This window comes from Oppia nitens, unplaced genomic scaffold (assembly GCF_028296485.1).
Source record: "Oppia nitens isolate AA-2021 unplaced genomic scaffold, nextdenovo-longstitch-racon4-pilon3 scaffold5_pilon_pilon_pilon, whole genome shotgun sequence".
NCBI lineage: Eukaryota > Metazoa > Arthropoda > Arachnida > Sarcoptiformes > Oppiidae > Oppia > Oppia nitens.
This window is the reverse complement of record NW_026533243.1, coordinates 7007991-7027078: the sequence shown is the minus strand read 5'-3', so window position 1 is coordinate 7027078 and position 19088 is coordinate 7007991. Positions and strand designations below refer to the sequence as shown.

At 32.4% G+C, this 19088-nt stretch overlaps 9 protein-coding genes across 11 annotated transcripts; 3 read left to right on the top strand and 6 right to left on the bottom strand.

Moving 5' to 3' along the window:
• Positions 1 to 87: 87 nt before the first annotated feature.
• Positions 88 to 963, top strand: LOC128961783 (protein jagunal-like). Its single transcript, XM_054308055.1, has 2 exons — positions 88 to 350; positions 427 to 963. The coding sequence occupies exons 1-2, from the start codon at positions 265 to 267 to the stop codon at positions 917 to 919; spliced, it is 579 nt and encodes a 192-aa protein (XP_054164030.1). The 5' UTR covers positions 88 to 264; the 3' UTR covers positions 920 to 963.
• A 341-nt stretch (positions 964 to 1304) lies between these two features.
• On the bottom strand, positions 1305 to 3329 carry LOC128961773 (katanin p60 ATPase-containing subunit A-like 1). Its single transcript, XM_054308041.1, has 2 exons — positions 2916 to 3329; positions 1305 to 2838 (listed from the first exon to the last, which is right to left on the bottom strand). Exons 1-2 carry the CDS (start codon positions 3081 to 3083, stop codon positions 1468 to 1470), a joined length of 1539 nt encoding a protein of 512 aa, XP_054164016.1. The 5' UTR covers positions 3084 to 3329; the 3' UTR covers positions 1305 to 1467.
• An 845-nt stretch (positions 3330 to 4174) lies between these two features.
• On the bottom strand, positions 4175 to 5517 carry LOC128961776 (transcription factor Sox-7-like). Its single transcript, XM_054308045.1, has 3 exons — positions 5070 to 5517; positions 4842 to 4980; positions 4175 to 4778 (listed from the first exon to the last, which is right to left on the bottom strand). Exons 1-3 carry the CDS (start codon positions 5341 to 5343, stop codon positions 4226 to 4228), a joined length of 966 nt encoding a protein of 321 aa, XP_054164020.1. The 5' UTR covers positions 5344 to 5517; the 3' UTR covers positions 4175 to 4225.
• Positions 5518 to 5744: 227 nt separating this feature from the next.
• On the bottom strand, positions 5745 to 7002 carry LOC128961778 (proteasome subunit alpha type-1-like). 2 transcript variants are annotated; one of them, XM_054308048.1, is made up of 2 exons: positions 6810 to 7002; positions 5745 to 6709 (listed from the first exon to the last, which is right to left on the bottom strand). In XM_054308048.1, the coding sequence occupies exon 2, from the start codon at positions 6673 to 6675 to the stop codon at positions 5851 to 5853; it is 825 nt and encodes a 274-aa protein (XP_054164023.1). In that variant the 5' UTR covers positions 6676 to 6709; positions 6810 to 7002; the 3' UTR covers positions 5745 to 5850. The 2 variants fall into 2 exon arrangements, with proteins under 2 accessions (XP_054164023.1, XP_054164022.1); XM_054308047.1 differs by having other exon boundaries at positions 5745 to 6683.
• Positions 7003 to 7087: 85 nt separating this feature from the next.
• On the top strand, positions 7088 to 9159 carry LOC128961774 (COP9 signalosome complex subunit 1-like). Its single transcript, XM_054308043.1, has 2 exons — positions 7088 to 8476; positions 8539 to 9159. The coding sequence occupies exons 1-2, from the start codon at positions 7247 to 7249 to the stop codon at positions 8791 to 8793; spliced, it is 1485 nt and encodes a 494-aa protein (XP_054164018.1). The 5' UTR covers positions 7088 to 7246; the 3' UTR covers positions 8794 to 9159.
• Positions 9160 to 9413: 254 nt separating this feature from the next.
• On the bottom strand, positions 9414 to 10773 carry LOC128961782 (uncharacterized). 2 transcript variants are annotated; one of them, XM_054308053.1, is made up of 2 exons: positions 10694 to 10773; positions 9414 to 10199 (listed from the first exon to the last, which is right to left on the bottom strand). In XM_054308053.1, exon 2 carries the CDS (start codon positions 10149 to 10151, stop codon positions 9513 to 9515), a length of 639 nt encoding a protein of 212 aa, XP_054164028.1. In that variant the 5' UTR covers positions 10152 to 10199; positions 10694 to 10773; the 3' UTR covers positions 9414 to 9512. The 2 variants fall into 2 exon arrangements, with proteins under 2 accessions (XP_054164028.1, XP_054164029.1); XM_054308054.1 differs by lacking the exon at positions 10694 to 10773 and adding an exon at positions 10352 to 10398.
• Positions 10774 to 11642: 869 nt separating this feature from the next.
• Positions 11643 to 14561, bottom strand: LOC128961687 (putative leucine-rich repeat-containing protein DDB_G0290503). Its single transcript, XM_054307947.1, has one exon. The coding sequence runs from the start codon at positions 14283 to 14285 to the stop codon at positions 11643 to 11645; it is 2643 nt and encodes an 880-aa protein (XP_054163922.1). The 5' UTR covers positions 14286 to 14561.
• A 1391-nt stretch (positions 14562 to 15952) lies between these two features.
• LOC128961775 (queuine tRNA-ribosyltransferase accessory subunit 2-like) lies at positions 15953 to 17374 on the bottom strand. The gene has a single exon (XM_054308044.1). The coding sequence runs from the start codon at positions 17213 to 17215 to the stop codon at positions 16010 to 16012; it is 1206 nt and encodes a 401-aa protein (XP_054164019.1). The 5' UTR covers positions 17216 to 17374; the 3' UTR covers positions 15953 to 16009.
• Positions 17375 to 17381: 7 nt separating this feature from the next.
• LOC128961686 (G-patch domain and KOW motifs-containing protein-like) lies at positions 17382 to 19016 on the top strand. Its single transcript, XM_054307946.1, has one exon. It carries the CDS (start codon positions 17550 to 17552, stop codon positions 19014 to 19016), a length of 1467 nt encoding a protein of 488 aa, XP_054163921.1. The 5' UTR covers positions 17382 to 17549.
• Positions 19017 to 19088: the final 72 nt, after the last annotated feature.

Here is a 19088-nt window from a genome sequence, read left to right as displayed (position 1 = left end):
TGCATTAAATGTTAATTTTATGTGAAAACAATTAATTAGTGATCATTTGGATGATAATAAGCCATCATTTAAATTGATAGATATATACAATAAAAAGTTGTGACAATGTATGACACGGAGTGTCTCTGCATTCAGTGATGGCATACATGTGTGTGAAGTCATCGATCACTGGATGTGCTATTTTTGTGAACAATTGAGATCACATCACAAAATCATAATAATCATCATTTGATAGTTCGCTCAAATCACTCGCCGACATCACTCATGTCATCCAAGGGTCGTGTTGTGACCGGAACTGATGGCAGCGATTTCGGCCACAGACAGACCGTCGCTAAACACTATCAGATCAGGTATTTGGTCGACAGTTATCATATTTATTCATCTCTTGAAAACATTAATTAACTGTTCAATGATGTGATCTTTTAGTGCACTGAATAAGTCTCGCCTCAAGTTCTGTATATTTCTTCATTATATTCTCTTTCTTGTGCTGATGTGTAAGCTCTTGGATGACATATTGGACAGACTGGATATCTTCATATTAGAGCTTCAGGAGCTATACATACCGAAGCCGCGACTCTGGGAGTGGTTATGGGCGTCGAGTGTTGTCCTATCGGTATTCGGGTTGTCATCGCTTCGGACCAATAATTTGTCTTCAATTAGGTTTTATGCAATTATGACATTCGTTTTGTCATTACTTCCCGTCTTATATGCGGCGGTCTATTATTTCAATGACTTGTGGAACTTCATTGAGACCCGAGATCTATCGAAAGTCAAAGAAGTGTGGAACGGCTTACCGGTGGCACTCATTTGGTACACATTTCTTGTTGTGGCTCTTCAGGTGCACCTCTTTCAGCTGTTCTTCTCAATTAAACTATGGTTTGCGTGGAATGTCAAGAAAGTTACCAAAAAAGCCAATTAATGTTAACTTTAATTTTATTAAATTATATATATATTTAAATTGGACTTATTTTAAGTGATAAAATATTTTATTGATTTATTTATTTGTTGGGAATGTTTTACAAAATAATCGGTTTATTAATTGTAATTAAGGCTCAAAATTAAGGCCTAAACAAGAAAGAGAGTATTGGTTTTTAGTCAACAAAAATATTACCCCTAATTCTCATCATATTTAAAGTCTTATGGTTTATAAATATAATGTAATTGTAAATAACAACAATTCATTGAAAAAACTATTTTATAAAATCTATTACTAAATAAAAACATTAAATAATATATATATATATATATATATATATATATATATATATATATATATATATATATATATATATATATTAGTGAATAATAAGTTATAAATCTCATAATTTGCTAAACAATATATGATTTATAAATTAAAAAACAAATAAATATATATTTGTTTAAATATTAGTTAAAATATTTTGCTTTTTAAAAAATTAAGTAATTCAACAAACAATTGATTTGTTGTACGAATTGGACGACAGGCTCTCACATTGAGCCGTACTCTGCCATCCATTTGTCATACTTTTTCAGATCTTCAGCCGACACCGACTTATTAACCTTACGGATGGCCTCTTCAAAGTCAGCCGGACTTACGGGAAGGTCGAGTTCGTCTTTGGAAAGGCTGCGGATCTGTTCGGGTGTCAAACCGGCAATCCTGCGCCTCATAGACATCATACAGGCGTCGCGACACACATTCGTTATATCGGCGCCCGAATACCCGTCAAGTCTAAGCGCTATATCATTGATATTCAAAGCGGGAGACTTCTCTACTTCTTTCAGGTTTATACTAAGCAGTGCTTCTCTTCCATCTTCATTAGGCAACGGAATGTAAATGCGTTTCTCAAGTCTTCGTCGAAGTGCTTCATCGATATCCCACGGAAAGTTTGTGGCCGCCAATACCATTACCACTTTAGTCGGGTCGTCGTTGTTGTTAATACCGTCCATTTGTATTAACAATTCTGATTTCACTCGACGACTGGCCTCGTGTTCGGTGTCAGAGCCACGACGTGAACAGAGAGAGTCGATCTCATCGATGAATATAGTGGACGGCGCGTAAAACCTGGCCATTTCGAACAACAGTCGCACTAATTTCTCTGACTCTCCTCTATATTTCGATGTCAATGTCGAAGAGGAAACATTGAAGAATGTTGTTCCACATTCAGTGGCCACAGCTTTTGCGAGCATTGTTTTTCCGGTACCGGGAGGACCAACCATTAATACACCCTTCCATGGCCTACGTATTCCTTTAAAGTAGTCAGGCATCCACATCGGCAACACTACCGCTTCTTCCAATAAATGTTTCGCTTCTTCAAGCGCTGCAATATCTGTCCAATTAGTGCACGGATTCTTCTGAAGAATATCTCGTTCAAGCATTTCTACCAATTCATTGTCAGGACCAGCGCAGTCAAACTTTCGTTCTTTTGGTTCCTCTTTATCTGTTCCAATACTCTCACTTTTCTTCCTTTGATCAGTACTTTTATTTCCAGAACTCTTTGTGTCGTTGTTTTGACCCTTTTTCGGTCCGCTCTTAACGGCAGACGAACGACTAGCACTCGGATACGATTCGCGACCACTTTTATTACCCAATGATGTGCTTTCTCGTCGCGATTGTCTCTGTTTGACCGGTGGTCCCGGTTTGTGTTCAACAGGAGTCGGTGCCGGCCATACATCAGGCTCTCGCGGTGACGATGGCGGCCAATAATCACCATCACTATTGATATCATCCGATATTCCTCCAAACTGTGGCGAATGTCTTGTGTTAATCGGTCGTGTGTTATGTCTGTCTCCTTTAAATCCTAATAACACTGTCTGCAGATCTTTAACCGCTTCGTATTCCTGTGCGATCTGCTGTTGGATCTATTAAATGATATCATTATATAATCCAAATATAAATAGAAAATCATTCACTTTTTATTAATAATTTGGTGACAAACCTCTTGCCATCTCTCCTTTCGATTGGCATCACTGATGGTCTGTAATAATCTATGGATCTGTTGGACGACTCCCTGATAGTAGACGAGTGCCGTCTCATAATTGCCAAGAAGTGCAAACTCTCGACCCATTTTGGTGTTCTCGCAGATATCTGTTATGGATATTGCCATCACTGTTGTCACTACTCATCAGATTATTAACAACACAATCGACACATGGATGATGTGGTCACACAATCACTCTTTTATTTGGTCACCGATGGTCTCAATGATAACTCTTTACTTAATGGTATCTCTTTGTTGACATAATGTGTTTGTTTGATAACATAAGCGATACGTAAACACAGTGTTTGTGTTTTAAGCAATCAATTGTGTCATTCATTCATTCATTCATTCATTCAATGCGAGAGTCAATTGGTGTCTAATGTGTGACTCTATTACTGTATGTGTTATGCCTTTAGCTATATTAACGCCCACTTGTATTGCTATCAATTGTAATTCAATGAGACTTTCTGTGTATAAAAAAACACTTAAATATCTCGTCCTTAACTTTTTAATCGTAGGTTTAATTTAATTTATTTTGATTATATCATACATTTTCAATAGTTATCTTTTAATAATAATTATATGATTTTATTATTTTTTAGATACTTTAGCCTATTTTCAAAATTATTATAATCTTTAAAAACAATAGCATAAATCTATAAAAAAAACTTATAATAGCTTTTAAATATTGCATCAAAATTTTGAGAAAAACAAGTAAATAGTATAGTTTTTCATAAACTTTTAACAAAATTTTAATGGTTATTAATAATAAATAATATGATACTATTGTATCACTTCCTATGATTTTTATATCTAAAGAGAAGGCCTTTTCCCATATTTTGATATAACTTTGAAATTTTAAGGTAATATACGTAACGATAATATTAAGGCCATGTCTTTGGTGTTCAATAAAACTATTTTTTAATATAATTAAATTATATCTCAACAAAAATTATAATTATTATATAAATATTTAAACGTTTATTTTTACAGAAAAAATCAGTAACATTGAAATAATATTGAACAATATTTTCACACATAAATACATTATATATGCAATGTATTATATAACACAAAAATAGGAATTATATAATTAAATATAATATCAATAAAATCTAGTAATAAATGAAAAAATGTATAAATAAAATAATTATATAAATATATAACTAATTTTTATATAAAAAAATCTCAAACAAGTATTTAAAGTCTTTTTGGCTGACAATCACTATTTTTAAAGTTTTACTAACAATTTCTTCGCTGATATTCATCTAATCATCGATTGTCGTCATATCAATGGGTTCTTCTTTGATATATTGATTCACATAGTGATCGACACTTGCGTTCATCATTTTAGTCACTTCTTCATTAGAAAGAATATCATGTCTGAGACCATTGATATCGACAGATGTGACCTCAATGTTCGGATTATGCATCGGAGGCAAGAAATTTGATAGCATTTCTAGATTTGTAGTTTGCGACACATCTTGCAGTTGGTCCTCAAATTGTTGGTATATTTCATTAGAAACAAACTCTTGCTGTTGTTGTGGTTGCGATTCAAGAGAAACTTCATCTTCATTGATGTCAATGTAATGCTCGCTCAACTGATCAGTAGACTGTTGTGCCGCATAATTGTGGTCATTATTAACAGAAACAATCAGTTGAGGTCTTGGAGTTGGCGGGTAAACAAAATTTGTGAAATGTGCAAAACCGCCGAACGGTTGTGGCGGCCGAAAGTACGGCTGACCAAACCTGACTCGCGGAGGAATAGGTGTACCGAACACAGGTCTTATCAATGGATGGATAGGACTATGAAATGGAAATCTATTGTAAAAAATGAAGAATTTATTATAAATGTGAAAAATGATTTGTTTCTCAAAGACAAACCTGTGTCCACCAAATGGCGCAATCATTGGACTTTCATTTACGGTCTCTTCTTTGGTTCGCTGATAGGTTCGTGACATTCTTGTCTTGCGTTTTCGTTCAGCTTTTCTCTGACGTGCCTCTAATGGGCTGTAATAATATCCTATAAAAATAATAATTAAATTATATATTAATTTTCATTTCAATTAATATTTAATTAAAATCCAACAAATATAGCGCTAAATTGAAAACCTGGATATTTCTGAAGGTGTTGTTGATGGGCCTCCTGAGCCATCTGTTGATACTTAGTTTTGTCTTCCAGATTCATATTCTTCCACTCGTTGCCCAACAGTTTACTAATTTGTTTATTAGACAAGYTCTGAAACTTTGTGGCCAATACTTTGCGGTAATCTTTGCCAAACAACATAAAGGCATTCGGCGGCCGAGGAATTCTCATCTCGCCATCACTTGTTGTGTCATAACTTGTTGTTTGATGACTAATAGAGTTAGGGATAATGAGTTCCATCTGATTCTCACAGAGAAGTGTTTAATAAAAAAACAAATTAAAGACAACACGAATGAGTTGATTGTCAATTGAATGTAAACATCAGTTGAAGAGTTTAGTCAAAGAAAGAATAGAATGATTGACAGAATTACAAAACCAAAACCAGAATCGAATGCATTCAAGACTTTTGAAGATCCTTTGCCTCACGTACTGTACTTCTCGTGCTTTTAAACATTGCTTTAATAATTGCTTTCAAAAATTCATTCATACGTTTAAACTTTCATTTTATTAGACTCTCTCTCCTATAATAATCCCTTTATAATAATTTCAATTATTAGTTACTTACGGTAATAATATTTTTATTTATTTAATAAATTAGATATAAATTATTAAAATTATTTCAAATAAAATGTATCGTTTTGTTTAGTAGTAAAAATTCAATCAATTCGTTAACAGAATATTTTATTGTAAATTAAAAAATTTTATCCAATTTGTTGTATATTTTAGTAATTAAATTGAATATTAAATTCAGTCCACTTGCATGTCCTGGGGTTCAGCCACACGAGGCTCTGGATTCTCTGTCGTATCATCGCTTGGTTGTTGTGCAACACCTCCTCCGCGGCCTTTTCTTTCAGCTTCGGTAATGAGAGCCAAATACTGTTCAACCTGTTGGTCGTCATAAACGGTAAAATTGTGGCCTTTGCCGACAACAGCGACGGAAACGTTTTTGTTGTTCAGTTCCATATCATTGGGCAAACATTCTCTTAGTGCCAACAGTCCATGTCTTACCAATTGATTCAAATCACAATCCAAAAACTCGTCCAAATGTTTCTCCATATAGGTTCGGGCAGATTGCGATCGAGCGCCTATAGACATGGCTCGGCAATCGAAATAGTTAGCGGATGGGCAGGTCTGGTAAATATGAGGACCCATCGAGTCGTAGCCGGCAATCAATAGGCCGACACCATATGGTCGCCGATCATAGCGTTGAGTCGAACTCTGCATTTTGTTTCCCAAATTAGTGACCAATCTGTTGACGGGAAGCGCCTCGTTATGAGCGTACCGTTGATTTGTGCACTCGCTTCGCATATAACGAGATAACATACGGGCATCGGCTGTGAGTCCAGCAATAGTCATCCCTACGTGTTGGTCGAGTGGTATTATCTTCTTTTGGTGGGCACTCAGTTCAGATGTACTTCTCTTAAGTGCCAATAGTATGGCAAACGTATCCTTATTCTTCAGGCCAACCGTAGCTGATCCCTGTTTGACGGCCTCCATGGCGTACTCCACTTGATGAAGACGTCCCTGTGGTGACCAAGTGGTCACGTCGTTATCGTATTGATTCCGAAACATCACTATAACTGATGACAACAAAAATTAATGAAGACTTCATTTTTAAAAAACCGACAAAAGAAATGTCAAAAGAAATGTTAAATTTATTATCTGAAAGAGTTATGAAGACATGGATCAAACAAATCAATGCTTACATTTTGTGTCAAACTTTGTCAATAATACCAAACAAAACGACAATCAAATCAATTGATATTTGTTTTTGACAGAAGTCTTCACTAAAATCCCAAACAAATCAATTGTGTCTTCAAATTGACTGAAAAAACGCCGAAATAATGCAAAATCATTGACAAGTTGTCTCACTATAACTATACATAAATTACGTTAAAATTATTTAATTCCCTTTTTTACAAATTTAGTGTATAATTACATTCATTAAAATACTAACCTTTATCTCATACTTTCGAACGTTATTATTGAGTGTTACGATTGAATAATGCATTGAATGCATTGTCGCTGTATTTCAATAGCTATTGAAAGCTTGAAAAACAATAATTAAAGTAATAATTTGTTTTAATTAATTTGTTTAGTGACCAGAGTTTCGGTAAACACCGCACGCGATCCGAGACAGACAATGCCAATGAATAATTATCACATGAATAATGTTGAACCGATGGTGTTGGACATCAATATGGATGATGACAACGACGGCAACGGCGGCGACAGTCAAGTGGTCAACAATGGGGCCAATGATAACAATATCGGCAATTATTTGGTCGAAAATCCGACAATCGATCTCGAGGTGTACTGTAGTGCCTTCATAGGGTTGGCCAGAATAAATCGGTTGTTGTTTATCGCCGATCATTGCATACCATTGCGTACCGAAGCCCTCAAAATGGCTATGAATTATGTTAAAGACAATACTTATAATGTTAACATTTATACACAAATCTACCGAAAATTGGCGGACACTTTGGCGATGAATGGCACTAATGTTGAGACGTCTATCGGTCCGTTAGATACTAATTGGATTGAAACAAAAACTAAGAAAGCGGCGCTCAAACTGGAGAAGTTGGACACCGATCTCAAGAACTATAAGTCAAACTCAATTAAGGAGAGTATAAGGCGTGGACACGACGACTTGGGTGACCACTATCTTGATTGCGGTGATCTCTCGAATGCACTCAAATGTTATTCACGGTCTAGAGATTACTGTACGAGTGGTAAACATGTTCTCAATATGTGTCTAAATGTCATCAAAGTTAGCATATATTTACAAAACTGGTCGCATGTGTTGACTTACGTGACCAAAGCTGAGGGAACGCCCGAATACAATACAACCAGTAGTATTGCCACTCGACTGCACTGTGCGGCCGGACTGAGCGATTTGGCCTCGAAGAAGTATAAGAGTGCCGCCAAACACTTTTTGGCCGCTAATTTTGATCACTTGAGTGCTGAATACGGAGAAATGGTTTCGGCTAACAATGTGGCCATTTATGGCGGACTCTGTGCTTTGGCCACATTTGACAGAATGGAATTACAAAAGAATATTATATCAAACTCAGCATTTAAATTGTTTCTTGAATTAGAGCCACAACTAAGAGACGCCATCACTAAATTTCATGACTCTAAATATGCCTCTTCGCTGTCAATTCTTGACGAACTCAAAGACAATCTACTTCTTGATCTATATTTGGCACAACACGTGCACACACTTTACTCACACATTAGAAATCGCGCTTTAGTTCAATATTTTTCTCCCTATTTGTCGGCCGATATGAACAAAATGTCTGTCTCTTTCAATACAACTGTTCCCTCTCTTGAGGACGAACTCATGCATCTTATACTTGAAGGACAAATACAGGTATTGACTGAAGAGATTAAAGTTTATCTTAAGTGAATTTTTAAAAATTTTATATTTTTAAGGCCCGAATTGATTCCCACAACAAAATTCTTTATGCAAAAGACGTGGACCAGAGGACTGTGACATTTGAGAGAGCACTGGAAATGGGCCGCGAATGGCAACGAAGGACTAAATCGTTGATTTTGAGGTCGGCTATGCTTAAGAACGGTTTGATTCAAGTGAAGTGCTCTCAGCCCTCCCGAGGCGATGACAATACACCCACTGGTTCATCAAACTCGGCTTCCGGTTCTAGTTTAGCGATGGGCTCTCAAAAGTAATTTATCAGAAAATTTCTAGTGATTTGTAAAACAATTGATTTATATAATATTTGGTCATAAATTGGCTTTAAATTTGTTTGTAGACAAAAATGTCAAATTTGTTTAATTTATTTTTAAGACAAATTTTTGGTATTTAATTAACATAATTTATTTGATAATAGATATTTGTTTTACTATTAGTGACAATTTCTAAGTTGATTATAAATACTGATACACCTATTTTGATAATTACCATTAATTTTTTGAATTGAACTCTTTTTTGTTTAGCATATAGTTTTGGATATTGTTTTTTTTTTTTAATTTGCATGTTATACATGCTTAGCTTAATTAACTAAGTTTCAAATAAATAATTTAATTGATATGAGTTGTCTGATATAATATGAAAAAAATAATAATACAGTTAAGATCTACTGTATTAATTAGGTTTGAATGTCAATTAATATTTATTTTTACAATTTAAGCAAAATTTTTATTTAATTAATATACCGGTATTTAGATTAGGTATAAATTAATAATTTATCTAAATGTTTAGCTTTATTTTTAACATGTTTAATGTTGATCTATATCTTAATATTAAATTTAATTTTTTTAATTAAATCAAAATTGATTGTAAAAAATACTTTGTTTTCTAAGAATATTATTATTAATAATAATGAAATTAAATTACAAATAAAAATGTGATTAATTTTCATAACAAATGTTTAATAATTTGATGCCTTTTAACAGCCAAACAATGCGGTGACGTCTCTCCAGACAAAGCCATTTGAGTTATCGTTTTTATAGACAATACAATACTTATTGCCATTAAAGAAGGTCAACGATTGGTCTGAATTGGCGACGAAAGCGTTGAATTGAGTGGGAATTTGCCATCCATTGTATATTAATCGTTGATTACCGTTATAGTTGGACATTGAAACGGATGAACTGCTGCCGTAAGCTATTACTTGTATGTTGTTTGCGGACGACATACTCTGACCGGACATCGAGTTGTATGAATTCGGCGGAACAAAGAAGCCGACGGTATAACCATTTATTCTAATGGCAACACATGAGATAGTCGGCTGATTTGGATTCCAACTCCGCGATTGTCCGATATTTGCACCGTTATATTCAATCAGTCGGTTCTGTCTTATATAATATGTTTTGCCGTTGTTTTCGAAACATTCTTGAATTGGACTCAAATCATAGGGAAAGAGATCCGATATTTGGTTCGTTTGTAGGCTTCTTATGTCACCCAAAGTGAATGTATAATAATTGTCTCCAAAAAATAATCGTATTTTTGAGTCTTGAAGACGAACTGTCTTATAGTTACCGCTTTGCAATTGTGAACAAACTTGAGACCAATTATCCGATGCCATCGCTGTCTGATTACTGGTTATAACTTGTTTGCCGATTATTATCAAAAACTGAATGAAAACAATCGGAAATATATTTAATTTAAACATTTTTATTATTATACTAATTGTTTTTGAATAAAAAATTAATTTAGTTTTACTCAAAACACAATTATATTAAATAATGAATTATTTGTTTTTGACAATAAATTGTCATTTCTAACCCTTTTAAATACTCATACAAAATACAGTATATGTATTGGAAACCTGTATTAATATTTAATTATTACAAAAATTTCTATTATATTAATAGTTAGTCATTATTGATATTATTTTTATCAAATGATTCAATTATTACACCAGAATTTATACAGATTCTCACAAATGTCATGTTTGTATTGTTTTTGTTTAAAGTAATAAAATAATTATTAATGATTTTATTTATCATTAATAATTAATTTTATTATTAAATTATAATATTATTATATTTACAAATAAATAATTAAAATTATTATACTAAAATTAATATACAATCTACTACATATTTGTATTTGTAGAAATATTACCTTGATCAATTTTAGTTTTATTTCTAGGTCCAGTGTCCAAAATTTTATATTAAAGTCGACTAAATTTTAAATTTTATATTAAAGTCAACTAAATTTTAAATTTTAATATAACGCCAATTATATACAAAATATCCAATAAAACAAATATTTTAAATAATATGAATCCATTTATTAATAATAATTATGAAAGTTTGTGTAATGAAATGACATTACAAGCCTTATGTTAATAATTAACAATAAATAGACAAAAATATTAATACACTTACATTATTCAGTTTTCTTATACATAAATTTGTAATATACTGTTACACATTAATAACAGTAGTTATAATATATTTAATTTCAATAAAACATAAAGTATTAAATATATATAAAAACTTTATTGATTATTAAATACATGTATTCGGTATTAATGTGCAAAAATATAACAAATAAGTTTTATATAATATACGTTTATATATAATATATAATAATGTATATATATTGCATACAGTATATATGTATGTAAATTATTGTGAATAAATATTTACATCATATACAGGTATGTGATATTATTAACAATTGATTACACGCTACCAATTAAGGCTTGATTTTTATCCAAAACATTTTATACAAATTAAATTGAAATTATATTTTATTAAATTGAATTGAATTGAATTTGTTACTAACATTAAATGTATTACAAATGTATTATATTTTGTTATTGTTTCTTAACAATTATGAATTATGAAAAATAAAATATCATAAAAATGAACATAAATATAAAAATGTAAGAATTTGTTAATTTTAACAAAAAAAGTAAGAAAAGTATTAAACAAACTAATATCTAATTTGTTAATATATTAATAATAATAATGAAATTATGAGTAATAATCTATTAAACTATTAAAACACAAAAATAAAATATTAAATGAATTATTAAATATATGATTGAATTATAAATATGAATTCAATTGAAAATCCACGAGAGATCGTCGTCTCTCTTGTTTGGTGTCGGTCTGCCTTTGATAACGTTTTCGGCTCTAATATTGGTCTTCGCGTATGTCTTGAGACCGAATCTCTGAGTTTTATCAGATTTGTGTTTCTTTTTGTTCGGTTCTTTATCGTCATTATTACACTTATTGTTGTCATTCTTGAGTTCTTCGATATCTTCAAGTTTGTCGACTAAATTCATTTTCACTCTAAGCGGGGAATCGATTCGATGTTTTTGTCCGTCAATCGTTTGAAAGCCTTTCTGTGATTTTTTCATTTTCTTCAATCTATTGTCTTCGGAAAGAAATTCGTAGACACTATCAGTGCTTTTGGTTTCATCATTCAAATTGAATGTCTTTTTAAATGTCTTTCTTTCCTTTGGTTTGTAAGTCATTTGACTTTCTGCCGATTTTGTCGACAAATTTTCATTTTTCTTTTTTAATGTTTTTTCTAATTCTTGTTTTGCAGACAACGCCACATCTTCATTGTCTGACTGATCCAATTTCTGTGCTAAAGAATCACTAAATCTTTGAATTATAGGAGAACTAGTTCTGTGAGCAGACAATCGAGTGGATTCAATTGGAGACATGAACTTAGGAGTTAAGCACCGATTGGGTGATGAATTGATTGGACGCATAGCACTCATTGTCATCTCTTGGAGTTTAACAGCTGTCGATTGTTTTTCTTGTTCAAGACGTTCGCATTTATCATTTAAATACTTGTTTGAGTGTCTCATTCTCTCCAACTCTCTCTTGAGTTCAACAATCCTTTCTTCCTTATCATCAATACGTTTATTGTAATCACTTTTACAACTCTCAAGAATTGTTGAAATGTTAGACATTTGCATTTCGTAATTACTTTCTTCGCGTTGTAATCTGTTCTCAAGATTATACTTCTCAGTCTTTAAGACTTCAATCTCTGAAGACATTTCATGAATTGATGACATATTGTTATTATTAATAAAATCTTTTTCTTTAAGTTTGTTTTCGAGTTCCGATATCTTAGCGGAAAAGTCTTCTAATTGTTTCTTCAATTGATCCAACTCTTGTGTCAACTGTTGTTTGATTGTTTCCTTTTCACAAAAACTTTGGTTTGCATTGTTCTCTAACTCTTCAATTCGACTCACATTTTGTTCAATATTTGTTGTCATCTCTTTAATAGTGTTCTCATAATCAGAAATAAGTGATTGTTTTTCAGTTAAAGTTATTTCTTCTAACTCTTGTTTCTGAGCAGTGATTGAACGCAAGCTTTCATTAATCTTTTTGATCTCTTCTGTCAAACAATTCTTTTGTGTCATTAGATCATCGATTTCATGAGTTCTGACGTCAATCTCTTGTTTGAGTATTGATTCCAAAGCACTTTTCTCTTCTTCTTTGGTGTTATTCGTAATTTCCAAATCATTAACTTTTGTCTCCAAATTTTTAACCATCTCTTCAAATGATTTGATCTCATTTTCATAAGTTTTAGAATAACTTTCATGAGTTTCGCGCATTACTTCCTGCTCTTCGTTCATCTGACGAATTGTTTCAACTGACAACTCATGTTTACTCTTCATTTCAGTCAATTCTTCCGTTACTTCAGTGCATTTATTCTCAATATCATTGAGTTGATTACCAATAGTTTTAATTTGATCCGTCAATTCTTCATTTGTCTTTTGTTTGTCTTCGAGAATTGTTTTCAATTGTTGCAACTCTTGCTCTAAAATATCAATTTTTGAGATAAGACTTGCGTTTTGACTTTCTTTTTCAGCCATCAATGCTTTTAAATTGTCTTCGCGTTGTTGGCAACGATTGATCTCTGAATTTAAATTTATAATTTTATTGGTTGACTCAGTTTGCAAATGATTATATTCTTCATTTATTTTCTTAAGTCTTTCTTTAAGATCTATCACTTCGTTTGCTTTAACAGATAATTTGTTTTGATAATCACTAGAAATGTATTTATGGTTGATATCCAACCGATGAAACCGTTCGGCCAATTCTTGATATTGTTKTCTACGGTTTTCATTCACTATTTCCACACATTCTTTGATTTCAGTGAATCCATCGAAACGTCTTTCAATACCTTCGATGTTATCTTTAAGCCGAATAAACATTTGTCTTGTGTTCGCCATTTTGGTCATCACTTCTTCGCGTTCAGAAATTTCATTTGCTATTTGACTCTCGAGTCGATTATTTTTATTATTCAATTCAATCATTTTATTATTTAATTCGTCGATCAAAGTCTTTTGAGTACTAATCTCTTCAAGACGTTTGTTGGCTTCCATTTGCATCAATTCCTTCCACGTCTCGATGCGTTCCAACTCATCGGCGACTCTTTGTTTGAGTGCCGCCGAGTCATCGCTAATCTCTTCAACGGTTGCTTCTGGAGTCAGACCGTCAATTGAGCGACTCTTTTGGGATAATGGTTGAGGAATAGTAAAGACGGCTTTATTTGTGGCCGATTGACTGCTTTTTGTCGAATCAATTGTCAACAGTGATCGCTGTTGTGGTGTAAACACCGGCAGTCGGCCACTGGTCTCAACATTTGTGGTAAACGCAGTTGTCTTACAAATGTTTTCTGAAGAGTTGCCATTAATTGGTCGTTTCGACCGAAACGAGAATCCAGAGAACAAAGACATCGGTCACCGATAAAACAGTTGACTTTGTTTGACACAAAACTATGGATCAGTTAAGTGGAAAACAAACTTTTTTTTGGACACTAACTATCACTTAAAAAATTAATAAATCTTACGCTAAAAACAATGATAACAATGTTGTCAAAGAAATTGATGACAAAAAACAACAGTTATTTGAGATTCAAATCAAACAAACAATCGATTAATTGATTGATTGATTAATTGATTGATTGATTGATTGATTGACAATCACGTGACACATAAATACCAATTTAATGATCAATTGATTCGAATATGGAATTCAAAGTTTTAATACATTCAATGCTTTTTCCAATTGAAAGCTTATATTTGAATGCTATTACGTCATCGTTTAATAATGCGTTTCAAGCTTTCAATAGAATGAATTGACACTTCAGTACACTATTGACTAACACTTAGCGATCAATACTTTTGTCATCAATTGGTTTAAAGTTTAAACATTACTATTGAATATCCATTGAATCAATTGATAGACTCATTACTAATGAGTTTTTAATGTTGTTTTGATTTTCATTGAAAATAACAATTCATTAGTTTTTCAATGTATTTGTGTATTGTTTATCTGACAAACAAATATTGGATCAAATGAGTGATAAAGACATTGATGTTGACTATTGTATGGATTTTAGTGATGATGACGATGTGGTGGACAGTATCGATGATCCATATTTGGACCATTGGTATCAAATTGAAGACATTTTAAAGGTTTTGAAAGACCAATACCAAAGACCAGACAAATGTCAACAAAAACACTTATTTGAAGACTTGGGCTCAAGAGTTGATCAAATACTCGACAATAGTACTGATCTTAGACTGAAATACTCTATAATTTGTGATTACATTCAGAAGTTACCACTGTTTGCTGTCAAACATAGAAAAGGAAACGACATTTGCAAAGAAATCAATAAAATTATCACCGAAAAGATCTCGACATTTGCTAAACAATGTCTCAATGATGTCACTCAATCGGATCGTATAAATGAAAGCAATTATTTTGAAAGAAGAGTCAATCTATTAACAGATATTAACTTAAATAACATTATCTCCAATGAATCGATTAACTTCCTCGAGATAGTAGTGACCAAACTATCACATATGTGTCAGTATATGCTTGAAGACAAACCATTGAAAGCCAAGTACTTTGAAAACAGTTGCTATGTTTTGAACATTTTTGAAACAATTCTTGATAATTGGGAAAACAAAGAAGCGGATCAATTGTTAGGTGATCGACATCTCCAACACTGGATCTTTGATGTGATTAATGAGACAAATGTTTTGTATATAATTAAACGATTCAATAATATCTATAGAGACTTACAATCAGTAGTCTATCCATTAAAAGACACTTATGTTGTAATCTACGAACAATTGATTCGCATTCAACTAATTCTCAAAACAATTAATCACAAAATAAAACTTTATTTTATGACTTGTATGACAAAAGGCAGAGCAGAAACTTAATAGTATATAATATTGAATAAAATATTAGTATTTATTAAATTAATTATCTTATATACAGTATATAATATACCATAATATAGAAAAAAACATGTAATTTATAAATAACATATGAAAACAATGTAAAAAATCAATTATATCGTAATATATTATATATGAATATCTGTATAAATATGAAATTTTAGGATATATTGCCAATATTACCGTAATATTAATATATACAGTAATTATCATAAGTTTTGTAACAATTGTTGAAATTTGTCTCTTTCTAACAGATCTTTTATTTGCCGAAAGAAATTGTAAAAAGTTTCCAAATTATGAAAATTAAGCAAAACTTTGGCCAACATTTCCGATGCATTTAATAAATGGTTTATATAAGCTCTGGAAAAGCCATTCACACAGGTATAGCACCGGCAGTTGTCATCTATTGGATTGAAGTCTTCCTTAAACTGTTTACTTTTCAAATCAATCGATAGATTTGTAACTTTTAGTATATTGTTATCAATTATTTCTTGTAATGCGATGCCATCTTCTGTCATAACGGTAGCATAAGAAGAATCAAAGACATCGATTCCACTATCAATGAGTTGAATAATTTGAAAGGGAGTTAACACACCAAACATTATCATTGGTTTGTCTTTCGGTAATATTTCAAATATTTCTGCTAAAATGGGTTTCACTGAATTCAGGTCTAATTGCGAGTGACTTTGATTACCATATAAATGAAAGCCGTCGATAACAAAGCCATCGACCGCTTTATCTGCCGATTCTTTAGCTGATTTCAGTCGGGATCTAATATGAAGCCCGCCTTGAATTGTGCCCAAAATACTGATATTTTTGTCCTTCAAATCGGGACAATCATTATGTTTATCAATACACTCATCCATTAAATACAAACTCCTATCGACTGAATTATAAATCCTTTTATTGCTGGCATTAGAAGGAGTGTCACTGTCGCAGATGGACTGATAGGCGTCGGGCTTGAAGTTTGTCATTATATCTATAAGTCTCGACGAGTTAACTGCTTGCTTACCACCGCGACAGAAGACAGCAATTCCATCGGTGGCGTTGTGACCACTTTTTATTTCAAGCAATGGATCCTGAATTGATACAATAGTTGGTCGCCACCTCTTGAGTCCCACATAATCACGAATTCCTGATTTTAGTCCATCAAATGTTTTATTAAATTGTCGTAAAGATTCATTCATTAGAAGAGTAGTGGGAAGTGGTATAAGCATTGGACTGTTATCATCATTGAGATCATCTAAGAGGTCGTGAACAATGTGCGGAACCGATCCATTGATTGTGTATTGAAGACAAATGGGTGTCGAATAAGAAGTATTAGTTTTAGTGTTGTTCTCACTGGACATACACTCAAATGATAGTAATCCAAGTCTTGATCGACCAAAACATTGTTTTCGTATAGAAAACTTCATCTTTAATGATGACAATCAAGTGATCAAATAAGTGATAGCAAACACTTTCAGATAAGTGTCGGACAACATGTGCTTCAAAAGCAAACAAACATTTCATCAATTGATTTGTTACTATCATTACTATAGATAACGTTTAACACAAACTGATTCCCAATGAAAACCAATAGAAGTGATAATCAGTTGTATTGTTGTGACTCTCGACTCGTTATTTGTGGAAAATAGTGATTACAGATGTGTTTGTTGTCGTTTTCAAAGCATTTATTGTATTAATAATAAAAAGTGATAAAAACAATCAACAAATTGTTGTTAAGTTTTATATGATTTAGTGGTGAATATGTCGGACAATACCGGCGACAGTCATCCGACGGCCAAACCACTGGCCTTTGGTTTCAGTAAAAAAGTCAAACCAAATACGTTTACATTGAATAACAAACTAAATAACGAATTGAAAGCCGAAGAAGTGAATGATAATAAAGATACAGATTTCGTATTAGCCATTGATGGCCAACAGATCCAGAGTACTGTTCAAAAGCAAGAAAAGAAGGAACTCGTTATTCCGCTTATTGTTAATAATAGATATAATTTAAAGTCAAAGAATTCTGATAAATCATCGATTAATAAGTCTAATAATAATAATAATAATAATAATAATAATACTGAAGAAATTAGTGACAATAAGAGTGATGTTAAAGTTGAAGAGACACTCGAAGAGAGAGCAAAGAAAGAATTGTTAGATGAAGTCAAAGAATTAACTGAAGATCAATCTAAGAGTGCCATCTATTCTTCGCTAGTAATTCCTGTGTTGGACTCTTTGGTTCAAAATAGAGTTCCTGAAGGATACGAAACAAATGATAATTTTGATGTCTCTATCAGACCAACAGAGCCAACACTCGGTGATTATCAATCGATTCCGGTCGAAGAATTTGGTTTAGCAATGCTTAGAGGTATGGGTTGGAAGACGGGAATGGGTATCGGAGTTAATGCCAAAGAGGCATATGTGCCAATTGAACCCGTCATCAGACCTAAAGGACTCGGTTTGGGTGCAAACATATCGATTCCAAAACCAGTTTCTAAGAAATCTGAAGATCTTAAAGAAGATTTGCAGCTAAAGAAAGGATCATTTGTTTGCATTGAATTTGGAGCTCATAAGGGATCTTATGGTGTGATTGAAGATTTTGATGACGAATTGACAAGAGTTACAGTGAGATTGACGCTCAAGAAAGAAACCATCAAAACACCAATTGCTTTGATAAGAGTTGTCTCGAAGAAAGAATTTCAAGACGAAGGAAAAGTTATTAATAAAACACATTTTGATGAATACAAACAAAAAGAAGAGAAAAGAGATAAACAAAATGGTAGTGAAAACAGCAAAGACTCAAAAGGCAAACATGAAATTCATAGTAATGTTAGTCAAACTTCATCTCATAAAAGACATCATTCATCGCATCACAAATCATGGCTTATGCCTAACCTTAGAGTAAGAATAATCGATAAAAAATATAAAAATGCAAAGTATTATAAAGAAAAAGTTAAGATCATTGATGTCTTATCCAGCGATAAGTGCTGTTGTAAGACAAGTGATAATCGTATTTTAGACGATATTGACTGTCATATGTTGGAGACTGTTATTCCTCGAGATAGTGATTCACAAGTGATGATAGTTGAGGGAAAATATCGCAAACAATTGGCAACTATTGTTGAGAGACATAAGTCACGAAATGAGGCCGACGTTCAACTGTTAAGTGATAAACGAAAAGTTGTGACTTTAAGTTATGATCACATTTGTCAATATATCCATTGAATCATTACATTTGACATTCAAATTATTTAAATTAATTTTCAAAATAATTGTTACAAATTATAATCAATATAT